We start from the raw sequence: 20,570 nt of genomic DNA, 5'->3' as shown, positions 1-20,570 counted from the left end.
GGGATGACGGCGATCATGTAATGGACACAGCAGAGCTAGGAAACAATTATGCGCAAGCCAGCTGTAACGCTTAGCTGGGTAATAATGAGCGACTACTACCCCCAGCAGACATGCAGTAAACTGTACACGGTCACAGGCTTGGCTGGGTATTAATTAGCAACTACTACCCTCAGCAGACATGCAGTAAACTGAAGACGGTCACAGGCAGGCCAAATATAGTATTTTTTTCCAATTTTTGGGAAAAAGCCCACTGCCTATATAGCCTGTATATGGATTTCCCTGTTGGAGGATGACTGTGGTTATTGAAAGTACAGTGCAGCCAGAAAAAATAATGCGTAAGGCTGGGTATTAATGAGCGACTACTAGTACCCCCAGCAGACACGCAGTAAACTGAAGACGGTCACAGGCAGCCCAAATATAGTATTTTTTTCCAATTTTTGGGAAAAAGCCCACTGCCTATATAGCCTGTATATGGATTTCCCTGTTGGAGGATGACTGTGGTTATTGAAAGCACAGTGCAGCCAGAAAACATTATGCGCAAGGCTGGGTATTAATGAGCGACTACTAGTACCCCCAGCAGACACGCAGTAAACTGAAGACGGTCACAGGCCGGCCAAATATAGTATTTTTTTTCCAATTTTTGGGAAAAGGCCCACTGCCTGTATAGCCTGTATATGGATTTCCCTGTTGGAGGATGACTGTGGTTATTGAAAGCACAGTGCAGCCAGAAAAAATTATGTGCAAGGCTGCAGTAACACCTAGCTGGGTAATAAGTGAGCGTCTACTATCCCCAGCAGACACGCAGTAAACTGAACATGGTCACAGGCAGCCCAAAGATTTTCTTTTCCAATTTTTTTTAAAAAGCCCACTGCCTATATAGCCAGTATATCTCTTTCCCTGTACCACTGTCCCTGCCTCACTATTACTGCCCCTATACTTAGTAAAATGACTGCAGACTAAGGACGCTATGGTCTGCTCGCCCGATATACAAAAAAAAAAATTTGCAAAACTGCTAAAAGCAGCCTCAACAGTACTGCACACGGTCAGATGTGGCCCTAAGAAGGACTGTTGGGGTTCTTGAAGACGAAGATAACAGCCTAACACTCTCCCTATAGCAGCTACAGCAAGACGGCACTTTCCCTAATGTCTCTCAGCGTGCATCTGTGGCGAGCCGCGGGCGGCCCCAGTTTATATACTCGGGTGGCACCTGATCTCCCCAGCCACTCACTACAGGGGGGTGGGATAGGGCTGGAACTTTACAGGAGGAAGTTGTAATGTCTTCCCTGTGTTATTATTGGCCAGAAAACGGTGCAAAATTTTCTGGGAACAAAAAGGAAGTGACGCGAACACTGCGTGGTGCTCGTCTCGAGTAATTCTATGCTCATTTTGTTAACAGCCACTGTGCTGTTCAGATCGATTACCAGCCACTGCGCTCTGTGGCTTAAAAATTGTGCTGTTAGGATAGAATCCATCCTGATGACGCTGCCAGAAGCTATCTGACAGCAGAAACGCGTAGATGGAAAGAATCTTTGACTAAAGTGATAGACATCAGTACTTGGCTTAAGTGCCAAAGCTATCACTTAGGCATATTACTATTGGGACAAATAATCTTAGTGTCTCTTAACAGCAATTTAATGAAAAAAGTGATTACCTAGGTGATTGATATCAATATTTGGCTTTATGCCAAATCAATCACCTAGGAACAGTATTGTTGGACACAGAAATCTAAGTGTCCTTAACAGCAATCTAATAGAAGCTATTTATATCTATAGCCAAATGATCTGCAGCATTAGTCTAGACCAGGGGTGGGCAATTAATTTTCCCATGGGGCCACATGAGAAATTGGAATGGTTTTAGAGGGCCAGACCAACATACGAAGGCTCCATGCACATTGCCTTAATGGGGCCGTATTCCAGCCGCCCGATTTGCGGCCAGAATACGGCCGCCATTGAAAATGAATGGCGCTGTAATACGGCTCCTCCAACAGTGCAACAAATTGTCTGTGATTTAGTGCTCTTGCCCTGATAAAATTAACTATCTTTTGCGAATGCTTCTTTTTTCTCAGGACAAATTAGCGCTGCAGAGTCCACCAAACATTCTTTGACAAACTCCCCATCAGAGAATGGCTTACTGTTTCTTGCAATTTTGTAGGATACTACAAAGCAGGTCTTTACGGCTGCATCCCTGGATGAGTGAAGTTTTTAAAAAAATCCTTGCTGACTTTGCAGTTTTGCTAGCAAATCTTCAGATACCCGTGCCCGCTCTGCCTCCGTCAAGTTCTTGTATTTCTCTCCGTGTTTAGTCTCATAATGGCGATGCAAATTGTAATCTTTAAATACAGCTATCTGCTCTCCACAAACTAAACACACAGCTTTACCTTTGGTTTCAGTAAATAGATATTTAGAAGTCCATTCTTTGTTAAAAACTCGGCATTCTGCATCAATTTTTCTTTTTTTAATGTTAGCCGCCATATTTAAAGGGGTTGTCCCGCGGCAGCAAGTGGGTCTATACACTTCTGTATGGCCATATTAATGCACTTTGTAATATACATTGTGCATTAATTATGAGCCATACAGAAGTTATAAAAAGTTTTTTACTTACCTGCTCCGTTGCTGGCGTCCTCGTCTCCATGGTGCCGACTAATTTTCGCCCTCCGATGGCCAAATTAGCCGCGCTTGCGCAGTCCGGGTCTTCTGCTCTCTTCTATGGAGCCTCTCGTGCAGAATGCAGGCTCCGTGTAGCTCTGCCCCGTCACGTGCCGATTCCAGCCAATCAGGAGGCTGGAATCGGCAATGGACCGCACAGAAGAGCTGCGGTCCACGGAGGAAGAGGATTCCGGCGGCCATCTTCACAGGTAAGTAGAGAAGTCACCGGAGCGCGGGGATTAAGGTAAGCGCTCCGGTAAGCTTTCTGTACGTCCCTGCATCGGGGTTGTCTCGCGCCGAACAGGGGGGGGGGGTGAGAAAAAAAAAAACCCGTTTCGGCGCGGGACAACCCCTTTAAGGGTTAACAGCTAACCTCTGAAAATAGATTTTTTTAATACACAGTAGTATGCTCCTAAGAGAGGGCACAGAGAGCTGCCCCAAGAAGAGAGATTAAAAAGTGAATATTATTAGTATTATTATTCTAATTACAATGCAAAGGGAAAAGTCCTGACACTTACCAATGACGAGCGTGGAACGATTGTCCTGGCACTCCCCAAGGTCCGCAACGAGCATCCTGGCACTCAGAAGTTACAGTGGCATCACTTACTCAGCATCGGGAAGCAGTGAAACTACAAACTCCGAAGCCTTGTCCATTTTGTTAACTTATGTGCTGTTTAATAAAGTTATTCAAGCCTACGTCATTGGTAGAGGTGCTTGAATAAGTAAGGCCTGAATAACTATTAGCACAGCACAGAAGTGAACAAAATGGACAAGGCTTCGGAGTGCATAGTTTCGCTGCTTCCCGTTGCTGACACCGGACTCGGGCCGGTCCGAGCTATTCAGCGGGCCGGATGTGGCCCGCGGGCCGTGCTTTGCCCAGGTCTGGTCTAGACGAATATTCCTGATCTGTAGCTTCATCCCAGATCACCATGTATTCGTCTCTTGACCACTAAGAAGTTCTCTAATAACTCTCTATCCATTTACACAGAGGTAGTTGATAAGAATTTTGCAATAGGTTATTCCCTAGTTTATGGGGCATACCTTGCATTATTCATTACATCAACTATCCTCAAGTAAAATACAGCACTTGTACTTGGGATATGTACCTACCCCTTGAGGATTGCGGATATATATGAGCAATCTTTTCATGGCATCGACATATCACTGACTATGGTGACATATCCATGGCGCTAAGCTTGAGATACTACCCTAGCACTCTAATACACACCTAGAGAAATACAGAGCCCTATTCACTGCAGGGGTATAGGGTTCTGGCTAATAATCTCCCTTGTGACCAGAAAAATCTGAGGTTTATGTTACCATTCCCTCTCTCTCCATGTAAGAATATACATAAGAACCTCCGACAGGGGAATGTGCTGATACCCTTTATTATTTTTATAGAGGAGGTAGAATGAGGGGAATGAAAATAACAACAAATTCTAACTATTCAGTACCATACGGAGATTATAAGAGGGTATAAAGTTCCCTCTTTTCAAGGGACTATCTTGGCTTATGAAAATAATTGACAAAATAAAAGAGACTTCTTTTTTATTATTATCTGAGCATAGCCTTATCCTATCACCTTATATCGCACTATATTGTTTTTCTTTTTCTTTTTTATCTTAATCAATAAAAGTTATATTTTATTCTATTTCTGTGGTTCCCTACAGTGAAATACACTTGGTTGACGGGAACTTAACTGCCTCGGTGATATTATTCTCGTCTCGAGTAACGAGCATCTCGAGTACCCTAATACTCGAACGAGTATCAAGCTCGGACGAGTACGCTCGCTCTTCTCTAGCACTCACCCATGTGAAGTTAACCAGCGTGGTCCACATCAGTGTACACAGGAGATGTACATCCTGTATATAGTGATATGGAGAATGCTTGTGTAACCTGGATATCTCCTGTATATATTATATATGTACCACTGGTATAAGTTATACCAGCTATACTACTGCATTAACTCCTCCAGCGCTCTCATGCTGCGCTTCCTGACACTGTCAGTGCACCGCCAGACCATTCCTGCAGCCAGCAGTTGTGACCACTCCCTGGTAATGGCCCTCTGCTTCTTCAGTGCCACCCACAGCTGACCTGCGGGCCGCAGCAGTGAGACTGCACATGGCAGGGGGGCGGTTGGCCCTAATTGTGACCCCTGCGACCCCTAGCAGTATGCCAGTGATACATATCAAAAAAAAAAAAATACAGTGCAATATACATTTTAGTTAATATTGGGACCAATAAATGACATATCACACTGTAGGGCATACACTAAAGCCATCCATCAGGATTATACATTTAGTGACCTTTCACACAGGATGGAATTAGTCCACAAGGACATTTCTGTGTCATAATCTTATCTCTATGGGGCTTGAATTCTGCAAAACTACAAGATGACGGAAAAGCTTTCTGCTGTGAAATTAACAACATATTGCAGATTTCTAACATACAGGACGCAAGAAATTCCACAAGATGTTCCGCAGAACGAATTCAGTGAAAAATGCAACAAAAACCACACTAATTGACAAAATCCGCATCTTTGCTGCTTTCTGCAGACAATTACATCTCATGTTAAAGGTCCCTAAGGCTAGTTTCACATAGCCAAGAATCTCGTGTGAGATTTGTGTGTTGCGAGATGCACAAATGTCGCATGAATATGAACCCAATTCTTTTGAATGGGGTCATACACATGAGCAATTTTTTCCTGCATCGCACCGCATTGTCTTCAATGGGGCCGGCGGCAGCAAGTGCGATGTGAGGTTTCCATGTAAAAACAATGGTAAACACTACGCGATCCTCCGCTGCGGCACCAGATGATTGCTATTTGCCTAAAGTGATGCCAGACATTTTTGATACAAAAACACCTCGCATTGCACGTTGATGAGCACAATATCAGGCCAAGTTTAACGGCCAGATATCGCACTCGCCCATGTGAAATTAGCCTAAGTAATACTCCCAATGTCTACATATAATGGAGACTCAGATGGGGCGTGAATAAAGCCTTACTTTTCATTTCAGTAAACACCATATAATGCTTAGTTTCTCCTCTGGGGGCGCTGCAAGTAAATTAATGCTGTGTTCTCTTTTAAATTACAATTGGGACCCTCTGTGATCAGCATATTTCAGCGAACCTTTCGAATAGAGGATTGTCTAAAGCAGACTGCAACACCCCAGAGGGGTACCCTGGACACTTGACTAACATGAAGAGCTGGGAGGGTTAAGTGTTGGCTTGTCACGGCGGCACTTACCAGGCTGTTGTTCGAGAGGGATGACACGTAGCCAAGGCCAGAGCAGGATTGCAGGCCACCTTCGACACCCTTAGGATAGGGAATGCCAATAAAGGGACGATGGGGGTGGTAGTTATCACTCGTGACGCCACAATTCCCACACACCAGTATGCTACGTGGCAGAGAATAAACACAGTCAGAGACTTGTGTATCATACCTTGGGTCCCCAGGAACGGTTAGGGCCCAGTATAAGTTTACTTGTAGTAACTTAGCCAAACAAGTATTCACAACAATGCAGGTGCAATTCTTCAAAGTGTAGCAGAACAGAGCTCAGAGATCAGGGAGGATACACAGGATGAAAACCGGTCCTACAGTCTGCGTTATCTGTCAGGTACCGCTCCTGGACTGGGAGCACTCAGGAGGGGAGGGAGGGGGTAGGTGTCACTCCACAGACAATTTGGCAGCAACTATTTACTTAAAGGATTAACACTAACGTCCCGCACTGGAGACGTGTGGGTGTGACTTGTAGCGTACTTCTGCACGGTTATCCTAACTTTGGATGGCCGCGCAGGAACAACTTGTGGCTTGGAATTGGTACCTTTACGATGAATGCTCTCTCTTATGGGTTTTTGGACTCACTCCACTCACATCCAGACTTCAGTCGCTATGGGATATCTCTCCTTCTCCTCCATCTTCACCTACATGGAAACTGAAGGTGCTTCCATGTGGCTCTGTGTTAGGTGGTAGACCAGTTGAAACTCACCGAAGATGGAACTCTTTTCCAGCTCTCAAGAACTCCTATTTAAACCCTCACTCACATCACGTGACATGACAGACTGATACATTTACAGGCAGGCAATGATTTTATTGGAGTTAACCTCTCAAGCGCCGCAGCTGTGCAACACACACACTGGATATGACAAGACAAGCTTTGCACAGTGCATCTACATAAGACAAACATGTATGACATTTACGGAGGGGACCAGGATGGTGTGCTAGGCCACTACAAGACATTCCCTTAACCCTTTCCAATCCAATTTGTATTCTGGTTTTCCTAGGGGGCTTACTCTTTTTCTGCTGTTATACAATGGCGCTATATGCTAGCTAAAGCCAGTACTGCATGAGGTGACATGTTGGATAGGCTCCTGATGTATCAGTAGATGTCCCAGCAGCACATAAAATATACCACACCTGTGGTTGCACCCTCTTTGTAAATGCAGCAGCCACACAGATCCAGACTAACTCCATAATGCAATCATGCAAATAGGGAACGTGGCAGCATCAATGGTTGTACAAGCTTGACAAAGGTCTAATTAGGGACCGAAACGTCGCCTTTCTGTACTATGGGAGAATAAACTTTCTGTTATCTTCTACACCTATTGATGCTGCCACATTCCCTATTTGCACGTTGGATAGGCTCTGACAGCAGAGAGGCTGGCAATATGCTGTAAGAGAACCCCAATGGGCGTCTTCCAACATTGGAGCTGAACAGCCTTAAATCATAATGCCTTTAGATGTCAGACAGTGGATTAGAGGGGTAAAAAGGGAATCTACATGCTGCATATACATTTATACTATCAGAGAGATGAAGAGGTTGGGTGAGGGTGAGTTGTGGAAAGTCCTGGAGACTCCTTGTCATAGAAGCAGAGTGAACTCCCCCATCAGTGTCCTGCTGTACCACTGAGAGCCTTGAGACCTTGCTGCCATAGGAACTGTTAGAGCATAGCTTCATGTGCTGATGATGGTGACCCTGGAGTCATGCCAGGCCTGCTGTGCCCCTAAAGAGATTGTAACGTGCTGTTCCTCATTGTGTTGCCAAGTTCTAAAGACTGTGCTTCCAATTTTTCTGCCAAGTAAAGGTTGCTACTGTTTATCTCAATGAGTTTACCACCTGTGGGAGTCCCATTGCCTGTTATTTTAAGGAAGGGGTGCACAAACTTTTTTTTTGTGAGGGACATATTGTTGCAGACTTCTACTTCAAGGGGTCCTAATAGGACCCTTACCAGCAGACCCAACATATCTGCCTCCCACAACACCAACACCCCTTACCTGTATTAATTCTCTCATGCCATAAATCACTCCATTCTAAAAACTGCAACCTTTGTAGTGTTCAAAACTATATTTAGGAATTATGTTAACCCCTTGGGTGTTCAACGGGAATTAAAACAAAGTGGAGGTAAAATTACATTTTTTATCTGAAACAACCAGAGATAAAGGTGAAGGGAAAATCAAGATTCCTTTCTCTGAACAAAGTATTAGGGTATTTTTCAGGTACCATTTCAAAGGCCATAAAGGCACATCTCTCAACTCTTGTGGCATGCAAAGTAGCAAATTCTTCAGTTAGACTATTCTCTTTTTTGCTAAACCATGTCCTTCGTGTCACCTCACAGTAATAATAACCCTTAGTGTCCCTTCACCTCTCAGTGACTTCTTCACAGTAAAAGTTTCTCAGCATGCTACCCCTCCATAACAATAATGTCCCCACTCAGTAATAATACCCCCATATGTGCTCCATAGTAATAGTGCGCACAGGAGTGCTCATCAGTAGCATTTACTCCACAACTGCCACTCAATAACAGTCCCCTTGCATGTGCCTCTCAGTAATATTTTCCCCACGTTTGTCACTATATCTGAGGTGCACATGTGCCCCTTATTGATGTGCCACAACATGTGCCCCTCAGTGATAATTCCTCCTATACGTGTTCCTCAGTAATAGTGCCTCTGCATGTACCCCTTAGTAATAGTTCCCTACATATGTGCCTCAGTAATAGTGCCCCCAAATGTTCCCATCAGTATTATTCCTCCCACAGGTACTTATTAGTAATAGTTCCCCACATGTCTCTCTCAGTAACAGTGCCCCCACGTCTCCCTCAGTGATAGTGTCCCTAAATGTGCCTATCAATAGTATTTATTCAACTTGTGCAGCTCAATGATAGTATACCTGCATGTGCACTTTAGTAATAGTGCCCCTACATGTGCCCCTCACTAATAGTGCTTCCAAATATATCCCTCAGTTATAGTGCTTCTATATGTACCCCCAGTAACACACATGTGGCTCTCAGTAATAGTGTTTCTGCATGTACCCCTCTGTAATGCCCTCACATGTTCCCCTCTGTAATAGTGCCTTGATATGTGTCCTTCCATTATAGTAGCCTTGCATTTGCCCATCTGTAATACTGCCTCCACATGCACCCCTCAGTAATAGTAACCCTACATATGCCACTCAGTAATAGTTCCTTTGTATGTGGCCCTGTGTAATAGTGCCCCATATGTGCCCTGCAATAATAGTGCCCCACATGTGCCCTTCAGCAATAATGCCCCCAACTGTGACCCCCAATAATAATGCCCTTGTATGAGAGCCTATGGAAGCACCCATTTCAAATGTAAACATAAAATGTGTAGTGAACATGGGATGACATGTGGAAATCCTTGGTAGAGATAGACATGCTTTTTTCATGCCTCTGCATTCTGGCTATCTGGGAAACCCTTTTTATCAACAAGAAATGCTCTAATAGGGTGTGTAAAAATGTGTTTTCTAACTCCCCCTTTAATCCATTGACCCGAGTCCTTGTATCTGTGAAAGCCCGGAGTATTTTAATCCATAAAGTCTCGTTTAGCTTTAGACAACCTACAATAACATAGCAAGTAACTGTAGAAAGATATCTGAGTGGATAGAAAATATGAGATCTGGTTTTCACATTAGAGGGTAGAAGAGGGTACACATCACTGGCGTAACTATAGGGGATGCATGGGATGCGGTTGCACCCGGGCCCAGGAGCCTTAGGGGGCCTATAAGGCCTCTCATCTCCATATAGTAAGCCTAGTACTATGAATAAAGTATTATAGTTGGGGGTCCTGTTACAGGTTTTGCATTGGGGCCCAGGAGCTTCATTTTAGGCCTCTGCGTTAAGGCCCATAAGCCTTTAGCTATGCCCCTGGTACACATCATTTCCCCATTTCTGTGAAGACTGAATGTTACTAGCTTCATATGGCCAAATTTACACATCAAGAATTCTGTCAACATTTGGACGCCAATCTCCAAATGTCTCATAAAATTCCACTGGAATTATATGAGACTGGCACATTTTGTACCCTTGTATTTTCATGATTCTGTGTGCTTTCTTTCTTTTATCACTACGGTTGTTGATCTATGAATAAAGATGTGAGGGGTGTAATTAAAGAGAAAACGTTTATTTATGAGTTTTAGATAATGAACAAGTATTAGTGGGGAACTTGACCCTTCCAACCTCAAACAAGTGTTCAAAGAATGGAAAACTCAAGAAGAACCGACCGCAGCTGGAAGAAAAGACCTGATACCAGCTACCAACAGACATGATACTGCTGATTGGTCTGGTCTGCAAACTGCTGGGAGGGCTGGTCTGCTAACTGCTGGTTGTACTGCACCTGGTAGACCTCAACCTCGCACAGTGTCAGGTACTCCGAGCGTCCTGGGATCACCACACTAACATATTGACCTGCCATTCCATTACAGCAGAACGGCAAGGTGACATTTGCAACACTGGTGACTGTACCGCACCTGGAGAAAAAAAACAGCAAAAACTTGTGATGATCATCTGCTCATTTGTCCATATGCATCATCTCTTGGACAACAACTGGATGGAGACAACAACAAATGAGTGTAAACAGATGTGAAAAAATAGCAACAATGGGACTATGCAGAGAAACGCAAGACAGGACATTGTGGAGAAATGCAAGACGGGATATTGTGTAGAAACACAAGAAGAAATATTGCGGTGAAGCAGAGGATGAGACATTGTGAGAAGCAGAAGATGAGACATTGTGCTGAAACAATTGTAGAGAAATACAAGACTGGACATTATGGGGAGATATCAGATGAGACATTGTGGAGAAGCAAAAGACGGGACACTGGGACACTGTGAAAAAACACAAGATGGGACATTATGGAAGAACACCAGATAAGACATTGTGGAGGAACATAAGACAAGACATTGTGCAGAAACACGAGAAGGGGCATTGTGATTCTGGAAAATGAGTATTCGGTGGCTGATATGACCAACTTACACTGGGTTGTTGTTGTCGGGGGAGTTCCCAATCCGGACCTGGGCTCCCAGCAGTCGCTCTGAACAACAGTCCAGCCTGTTAGTTATAATAATCTTTGATATGTTGTAGACCTGTTTGAGGTCCACCTGCCACCAGGGATTTGGTGTCTGAGTGGTGTGAGTACAGGATCCATCATGGTAAGTTGTGTCTTTGTTACCATCTATTGCATTTTTTGCATATCCCATTTTCGGAAGCTGTAGGTTACTTATCTGGGAGGCACTTCCATTTCTTGCTATATCTATGGCTGAGAAAATAAGAACGGAAGATCTTTCAATTACTGTAGATAGAGCTGATATGTTAGTCCTACCATTCTTTATGATGTCTGTTTCATCTCATAAGAGTCAGGAAAAGTATCTCAGTATGGAGAAATGGAGGTAAAGAGCTGGATGTGTTTTTAATAGAAAGTCACAAACAAGTCCACGAAGAAATGGAGTTGCCCGGTGTCCACTGTGTTCTAAATTCCACCCCAAGAAAATCACCCTATTTCTACTACTGTCGACCCCAATAATAGGTGCATTTATTTTGGCGGCATGTGAATGAGGTTCCTGAACGTTCTGTTCACATCAAGAAATGTCTTTTCACTAAAGTTCCCAAACACAAAAACTACAGTGAAAAAGCACAAAAAGACATTGTGACGCTAAAAGGCATGGAAAGTAGAGAGTGCGCAGCATGTGGAGTGATTATGTGTTTCTGGAGTTTGAGACTGTATTTAGATACGATCCGGCTGTTACCTATCCATAATATCTATTAACAGAAGCGATCCGACAAATCCATGTTGGTTCACTTGGGGTAGGCCACAGCTTTTATTAAACATTTAAAACTAACGTAAAACCTTTTCTATGCTTTAATCGTATGTTTCAACCCACAATGTTATAACTGTCCACAGATTTGGCCTCCAATACCATCTCTACGCTGACGACACCCAACTATACACCTCCTCTCGTGAGATCTCTGGACCATTCCTCCAAAATATCACCGACTGTCTGTCCGCTGTCTCTAACACTATGTCCTCCCTTTTTCTCAAACTAAACCTCTCTAAAACTGACCTCCTTGTCTTTCCACCTTCTAACCGACCTCCCCTCAACATCTCCATTCCAGTGTCTGGCACCATCATAACCCCCAGACGGCATGCCCGATGCCTTGGGGTCACACTGGACTCTGACCTCTCCTTTGCCCCCCATATCCAATCTCTGGCTCAAACATGCCACATGCACCTCAGAAATATTGCTAAAATACGTCCGTTCCTAACCACGGACACCCTAAAGACGCTTGTGGTTGCGCTCATCCACTCCCGGCTTGACTACTGCAACTCGCTACTCATTGGCCTCCCCCGCACTAGGCTCGCTCCACTCCAATCCATACTAAATGCAGCAGCTAGACTCATTGTTCTATCCAGTCGTTATTCAGACGCCTCTGCACTATGCCAGTCGCTGCATTGCTGCCCATCCACTGCAGAACTAAATTTAAACTCTTCTACCTCACTCACAAAGCTCTGCATGGCGCTGCGCCACCATACATTGCCTCCCTACTGTCAGTACACCACCCAGCGCGCTCACTCCGATCGGATAACACCCTCAGACTAAACACCCCTGTAATACGAACCTCTCATGCTCGCCTACAGGACTTCACAAGAGCAGCACCCATCCTCTGGAACGCTCTACCCCAAGGCATCCGAACAATTCCTGATGCACGAAATTTCAGACGTGCCTTAAAAACGCACCTCTTCAGGGAAGCATACCAAATCTCCTGACCTAGTCCCTTGCCCCTCCCTATGGTGCCCCACCCTGTTTGCCTTCTGATAAATGATCTGTACATAAAATTTACTACTGCCTGTGTTCCCCACCCCCTGCACCTCCTGTACCACCCCCAAACCATTTGTGTCTAACCCAATGTATCTCGCATTGTAATTGTTGCAATTGTTGTATTGTTTTGCATTTATCCATGCCAGAAAGCGCTGCGGAATAAGTTGGCGCTATACAAATAAAGATTATTATTAACTGTTCATAACGTAATAAAAAATCTCTGAAAGCAACACTTATGGCAGCGTGCTTGAAGACCCATATCTTGCAAACAGAATGCTGGCATGGAGAAACTGCCTGAAAAAACACAGCTGTGACAACTTGTCCTAGTACGACCTAGACCTCCCCTTCCATTTGCAACCACCTTCACCCTTCCTGGCGGGCTAGTGGGACTCTTCACTCTTGGCCCAACTTTCACCCCCCCCACCATGTTTTTGCTCTAATCCAGCCCTTGTGTGAGGCCAATGCAGTTATTACAGTCCTATGTGAAGATATAATCTCACCTCCAGGTTCGGGACTACATCCCGGAGTCTGAGTCAAAGCCAGAGTCAGAGATCCGAGCAGAATCAGAGACGTCAGAAGATTCATCCTGGAGGAGGAGGAAGAACACAGAGGTGGAGGAGAATTTTACTGAGTGTAAGAAATCTCTGTATAATAGAAGAAACTTAATATAATAAATAATTTGCTTTACTGATCCTGAAGCAACATCATTCTAGAATGTGTTAAACCTTTCCAATCCACTGTCTGACGTCTTCAGAGATTCTGATTGAAGGCTGTACAGCTCTGATGTAGGAAGACATCCGGCAGGGTATTCTTACTGTATATTACTGACCGCTCTGTTGTCAGGAACCTCTCCAGCATGTCCCATATCGCAGTACTGGCTCTAGCCAGCAGATGGCGCCATTGTATAATAACAGAAAGAGAAAACCCCCTAGGAAACCCTAAATCCAAAATTGGATTGCAAAGGGTTAATACAGTTAGTCCCCGACTTGGGAACAGGTTCCGTTCCAGGAGCCTGTTCGCAAGTCGATTTGTTCGCAAGTCCGAACAAATGGTAGTATGGAGCGGGATCGCGGGTGGATCCCGCTCCATACAACATCGGGTACCGGCTGTTCTTACAGCGGGCACCCCGCGTCAGCAGTTCCGACAAGCCGCGCTGCTTGTCATAACTGTTAACACTTTATATACCGCTCTGACAGCGGTATGTAAAGTGTTAACAGTTCTGATGAGCGGCGCGGCTCGTCGGAACTGCTGCCGCCGGGTGCCCGCTGTAAGAAACAGCCTGCACCCAATGTTCAGGGGGCCCGTACAGCGTCCCACGATGAGATCGCGGGACACTGTGCGGTTGCTAGGCAGCCGGGGACCTCCTGAAAGGCCCCAGGGCTGCCTATGCAGAGTGCCCATCAAGTGCACAGCTTAATAGGCGCTCTGCGTAGACAGCCCTAGGGCCTTTCAGAAGGCCCCCGGCTGCCTAGCAACCGCAGTGTCCTGCGATGTGACCGGACAGGCTTCTATCAGGCTTGATAGAAGCCTGCCCGGTCCCTGCACAGTATGATGTACTGCCATAGCATTACATCATACTGTGCGGGACAGATAGTTCGTATCTAGCGAAATTCGTAAGTCGAATGTTCGCAAGTAGGGGACTATCTGTACTGTGATGGCACCACTATCAGTTTAGCTGCTAATTGTCATACTACCAATAGAGGCAACCATAGGGAAAGGAATCTAGGTCCAAATAGCCCTTTCACACTCAATGAACCATTCATCAGGCCATCACTTATGAACTTCCGGCCACCAGTAGAACACTATTAAGTTAAATACTGGGAGTTGGATGCTGCACGCTCTATGCACGGTATAACCTGACTCCTATCCCCCCACTTTGTGAGGCCACAGAGGAGACAATAGTAGCATGGGGGGGGGGGGGGGGGGGGGGGTTGTACTGACAGGTTCAATGGGGGTAGTGACAGGATGGGAAAAGTGTGCAGAGACAAGTCAAGATTGTAAGAAATCTTCATGGTGATCTGGGCAGAAGAAAAATGAAAACAGATGACACCAATCACAGAAGACATCACTAGAGGTAACCACTGTAATCACTATCACTGGCGGTAAGTGCACTGTAATCCCTATCACTGTGTAGTGCTCATAGCTCACTATTATATGGTGAGCGCACTTTTTAGGTCAGATTCACACGAACGTATTTGCATTGCGTAATACGCGCACAATGTAGGCGCTCATAATCCAGAATAAATGGAGTCAATGAAAGTACATTGATTTTTTATTGTTCCACTTAAACTTGTGTATATTTATTGTGTATCTTACATGCGTAAAAAAAAACGCAGCATGTTCTATTTTACTGTGTATTACATGTGTAGCATCCCCATTGTGCTCTGTGCGTGCGTTCTAAACGCAATGGATAAACAATTAAATTGCGTATGAGCAGCATTTTTACGCATGTTGTTAGGAGACATGCGAAATAAATTTAAAAAAAAGAAAAAAACAGGAAGCCAGTGCAGGACAGCGCACGTAAAATACTCTGTACATGCACAGGCGTACGCAAACAAAAACACGGCAATACGCAGCATATTACCATACGGTTGTGTGAGCCTGGCCTTAGAGGTGTACTAGAGCTGAGCCACAGTATGTAAGCTCAACTGGTTATAGAAAAAGTGTGTTTATAATTTCTTTTTTTTTCGGGGGAGGTGAGCAAGAGCCTGAGGGGCGGAATTGTGAATTTTGCTATTGGGCTCCATGAGTTCTGAGTACACCCCTGGTGGAAAACCGCTGACTAATTAGCAAATGCATTTTTTATGTAGTTCCCAAAATCACTGGATGTTGGCAGCACATCGCTCCTGGTAAATGGCCATGCTGCTGGCAAAAATAGGATTATATGGGGGCAAACAAGAAAAACGCATCACATTTCTTCACTTGCGATTTTCCTGCGTGTTTTTTAGATTTGTGAATATCTCATGTTCTATTCATTAGTAAAAATAGAAAAATCGCATTTACATGTGAGTGCGATGCCAAATCTACGTGCGGCTGAACATCGTGGATTCCGCATCAAGAATTGACCTATGAGTTCATATTCTTCCTAAACATGGATGTCAAAATCTAAAATGGCGCAGCTTCTGATGTGGATTTCAGCACAGAATCCATGTCAGGCTCTGCCCTCAAAATAGCACCTTGAGACATGGCCTTATTTCTGATGTTTTTTGGATGATGCCTGCATTTTTTGGTGTCGTTTTTTAGTTCCATGGGCGTCTTTCTTTTCTTTTTTTTTTTCTTATAAAAGAAGCCGATGGAAAAATACCAAAAAAGCCACACGAGGAGCATGTTGGACCCAAAAAGATGTATTAAAAATTTTGAAAAGTATGCCATGTTTGTAGGGCGTTTCATATATTAATATCAACCTACAGCAAACATCTGCACCAGGGCAGGGAAAAAAACGCTACTGTGTCAAAATGCCATAAAATGGGGAGTCTTTGCAAAAAGAAGGCTGTGAGGAAAACTTATGAGATTCTCTGATACGAAACCTGTGTATGTTGCCCCTAGCAACCAATCACCCAATCACAGCACAGTTTCACTTTTTAAGAGCAATAGAAGAAATGAGATGTGCTGTGATTGACTGATTGGCCACTAGGGGCAACACACACAGGTTTTTGTTTAAGACAGTCCCATAAATGTGCCCCGATGTGTGAACTATCCGGAAAGGAGCTTTACTGAACATTGTATGGAGGAGTCATCTATAATATGACCTGCTGATGTTCTCCGCAGCCAGCGACATATATGATGACAATGTTATATATGGTGATGGATAATGGACAGGATTTCACTTCTTACAGACAAAAGGGCAATTGGGCTCCCTTTAGATGCCAATAGATTACATTCTTCTCATTTACAGCCTGGATTGGCTGATAACAGGAGAAAATAGACTGCACTTACCTATGCAGCAAATGTAGAGATGGACTAAAGGTGTCGTATAATATTCACACTGTATGACAGCACTCCCCCTGTAGTCAGCAACTAATTCCCACAGAGCGTTCTCATCACAAGTGTCCTGCGTCCTCTGTTACTTCAGTAGCCTCCGTTGGAGTATTTATACCTTATTACGCTCCAGCCCCCCTCCGACCCCGGGGCTCAGTGTGAATTTCCCAGTGAATTCACCCCCTAAGCGACATTTTCTCACCACTTATAAAACCAACCAAACTGGTCCATCTGCTGAGGAGGTTATTTTGTTGGTAGACCATTAACCCTTTTGAATCCAATTTTGGATTCAGAGTTTTCTAAAAGGCTTTCTCTTGTTGCTGTTATACAACGGTGCCATCTGCTGGCTGAAGCCAGTGTGTGTGCGGCAGAGAGGCTCCAACAGTGGAGTGGCTGGCAATAGACGGTAAGAATACCCTGTCTGTACAAGCTTCAATCAGAATGTAGGAAGACATCAGACAGTGGATTGGAAAGGGTTAACTCCTGATCATCGGGCTGAGGATCCTGGTGCGAGAATGTATTGAATCCTGTGATATTGGAGTTCTTAAAGGGGTCTTACAAGTTTGGTAAAAAATTGGTTAAAGATGGGAGAAAGGTGATAAAATGATAATTATTTACCCATTACATTCCTTGCTGCTCCATGCTAGTCTTTATCTGGGTGCAACGATGACACACACGTCTAGCCACATGACTGCTGCAGCCAATCATTAGTCACAGTGAGCTTTGGTATGAGACAGCTAAGGCCAGCGATTAGCTGAAGCATCACGTGAGTAGACTCTCACATTTTATTGCACCCAAATAGAAAGACCATAGCAGGAATGCTGGGGTTAACAAATAAGCAACAGGTCTTTATTTTATTACTTCATCCCTCTGGCCAAATATTTGCCCAACTTGGAGCCCTATTGAAGTTAGATTGTTGGTGGATGTCAGAGGACACTCTGCCATCTTACCACCTGAGGCCCTAAAACTAGCTCTCAGAGGCTCCTTGTGTGCAATGACCTCTTCTTCCGCTTGTGTGGAGCTTGTTGACCACTAGATGCCTATACAACGCAGAGAAGAGATGTCACCCCGTTATTAGAGTTTGATTAAAAAAAGGGAAAAAGGCCTCAGCGCTCACACCATAGAATATGGAAAGTGTACATATGAAAATTTAGGTTATGTCACTTACTCCGAGGAGGTGCCTTTGGCATAGGCGCCTCCTAATCCAAGTTAGCGTATCAAGGGATGGCACAAACCAGCAGTGATGAACAGGTTCCACGGTTTAATGTATGAATAAAATGCTATGCAATACACAACGGCCTTTTTCAAGTGTATAGAATACAGACATGCAATCAAACATTTATAGTAAAAATCATTAAAATACCTCATAATTGATAATCTGTAGCAGATGAAGTTGATAGGGTATGTGCAGGTGTCACGTTTGCCTGGCGTCCGATGTGTCAGCACTGAATGACGTGGCTGCGTGCTGCGAGGAGGTTACTGATGACGTAGTTACAGTGCGTCAAATGACGCGGCTCCAGGGCGTGCAGTAGTAGCCACGCGTCACATAACGTGACTATGGGCGTGTAAGCAACGTCTGACGTTGTGGCGCAAGGTCATGTGACTAGATGTCATAGAGAAATTACTAGTAGTTGGAGTTAGGGGCGTTCCTGATGGCATGATTGCTATGAACACGCCGACAACGTCTGATGTTGTGACGCAAGGTCATGTGACTAGGCATCATAAGGAAATCAATGATAGTTTGGGCTGTAGGCGTATCAATAAACAGCCACATGATCGCACCATATAGTGATGCGGCGATCACGTGACAACATCGGGACATATGATTATGCATAGTACACAGATAAAATACATGTTCAACAATAATATATGTCTAAAACCGAATGTAATAAACATGATATAGGTATTAAATGGTCAAAATTAGTAGGATTTTTAGATATTAATATAATAAGGTAATACAAACCATTATTGACCATTATTATGATTAAATTCCTGCTGATTTTTGTATATACCTACTATAGACCAAAAAAACTTCTATTTAGTGGGGAATATGTAATATAATGGTAATTAATTAAAATTGATGGAATCATATAAAAATAGAGGAGAGTATATGGACTGAATCCATATGTAAAATCTATAAATCAATTGGTTAGACTATATAAGAGATACCAATTCACTATTATATCGATTATAGCAAAAAGTTATATATATCTGTAATGGAAATAAGATAAGGAATATATTAATGTTAGAACTTTATAAAAATAAAATATTTAAAAATATATTTTTTATTTATTTTTGTTTGTATTATTTTTATTATAGTTTTTATTATTATAAAAATGTTAAAATTTCTCTAAGGTCTCATTTAAGCCGTACGGAACAAGGGTGTTGAAATGGAAGATATAAAACATCGCCTTAGTTCTCAACTTTGAAAATTCACCACTTGGGATTTGTTCAACGGGAGTGATTTTGAGGTGAGTCGGATCTGATGAATGGTATATGGAAAAATGTCTTGAAATGCTGTGTTTAAGAAAATTGTTTTTTATATTTGATCTGTGTTGGTTTAAACGACTACGTAAAGCATTAACAGTACGTCCAATGTACTTCAATTTACAAGGACATTCTATTAAGTAGATGACATGGCTGGTTGAACAGTTCAAGAATTGATTAATATGAAACGGGGGAATATCTGTACCTATTTCTATTTCTTTGCGTTTATGGCAAATGTTTTGACAGCATTTGCAGGTGGGCTTGCCGCATCTAAAGACTCCTGAGGTTTGTGATAAAAAAGTGGGTATTCTTATTTTGGGTTTAGGCCTAAATTGTCGCGGTTGCAAGGGAGCTAGGATACTGGCTAAAGTTCGACTTCTTCTGAAAGTAATTTTTGGGAGAGAAGATATTTCTGATGTTAAATATGGATCCGATTTCAGAATATGCCAATGTTTTCTGACAATGTCTTTGAGTTCCTTGTGATATAAATTATAGCGGGTGATTAAATTACAGTCTTGGTTTGTAGGCATTGATTTTCTATATTGAGGGGCATCCGTAGGATTTAGAGCTTGGATATCTCTACCTTCTACTTTGGCTCTAATATGAGAGTTGGAAATTAAAGGAGATGTCTCGAGGAAGCAGTTAAATTTTTTTTTTGCCCAGTCCCCCCCATTAAGTACACATTACTAAGCCCCCCTGTAAATGACATTTCTAGCTGGTTCGTACTTACCGTTCCAGCGTTTCAGCAACTTATAAAAGTTTCCTCAAGATGGCCGCCGGCTCTTTCCCCGTCGCTCGCTGCAGCCCGACGTGCGCGCTCCCGAGACGCTGCCAGCTGTGTCTCCATGGCAACCGGACGCATCGCAGCCGCCGACCAGACGCCCCGCAGCCGCCGACCAGACGCCCACCGCCAGGCAGCAGGTAAGGCGCTAGCCCCCGGCTCCCCAGCGCTAGACCCTCAGCCCAGGTGAAGGTCCCGGAGCCCAGCGCTAGGTTCCGGAGCCCAGCGCTAGTTCCCCCGGCCTAGCGGCAGCCCCCCCCGTCCTAGCGACAGCCCCCCCCATCGCAGCGACAGCCCCCCCCGGCCTAGCGACAGCCCCCCCATCGCAGCGGCAGCCCCCCCCGGCCTAGCGACAGCCCCCCCATCGCAGCGACAGCCCCCCCCCCGGCCTAGCGCTAGTTCCCCCATCACAGCGGCAGCCCCCCCCGGCGCAGCGACAGCCCCCCCGGCCTAGCGCTAGTTCCCCCATCACAGTGGCAGCCCCCCCCCCGGCGCAGCGACAGCCCCCGCGGCGCAGCGACAGCCCCCCCGGCCTAGCGCTAGTTCCCCCATCACAGCGGCAGCCCCC

At 44.4% G+C, this 20,570-nt stretch overlaps 1 protein-coding gene across 1 annotated transcript; it reads right to left on the bottom strand.

The window, feature by feature from the left end:
• Positions 1 to 10,042: 10,042 nt before the first annotated feature.
• On the bottom strand, positions 10,043 to 16,831 carry LOC136578287 (fucolectin-4-like). The gene is made up of 4 exons (XM_066578230.1): positions 16,693 to 16,831; positions 13,257 to 13,342; positions 10,916 to 11,198; positions 10,043 to 10,409 (listed from the first exon to the last, which is right to left on the bottom strand). The coding sequence occupies exons 2-4, from the start codon at positions 13,339 to 13,341 to the stop codon at positions 10,193 to 10,195; spliced, it is 585 nt and encodes a 194-aa protein (XP_066434327.1). The 5' UTR covers position 13,342; positions 16,693 to 16,831; the 3' UTR covers positions 10,043 to 10,192.
• Positions 16,832 to 20,570: the final 3,739 nt, after the last annotated feature.

Source organism: Eleutherodactylus coqui, chromosome 9, assembly GCF_035609145.1.
Source record: "Eleutherodactylus coqui strain aEleCoq1 chromosome 9, aEleCoq1.hap1, whole genome shotgun sequence".
Classification (NCBI taxonomy): Eukaryota; Metazoa; Chordata; class Amphibia; order Anura; family Eleutherodactylidae; genus Eleutherodactylus; species Eleutherodactylus coqui.
Note: the sequence above shows the minus strand (reverse complement) of the source record. Positions and strands in the feature narration are given on the sequence as shown.

Bases quoted from the DNA above. Each gene is read 5' to 3' on its own strand.
- LOC136578287 (XM_066578230.1), bottom strand. From the start codon at position 13,341: ATGAATCTTCTGACGTCTCTGATTCTGCTCGGATCTCTGACTCTGGCT. The intron at 11,199-13,256 runs GTGAGATTATAT...TTATTTTCTCAG, and splicing joins ATGTAGTCCCGAACCTGGAG to CCATAGATATAGCAAGAAAT. The intron at 10,410-10,915 runs GTAAGTTGGTCA...TTTTTTCTCCAG, and splicing joins CCCGACAACAACAACCCAGT to GTGCGGTACAGTCACCAGTG.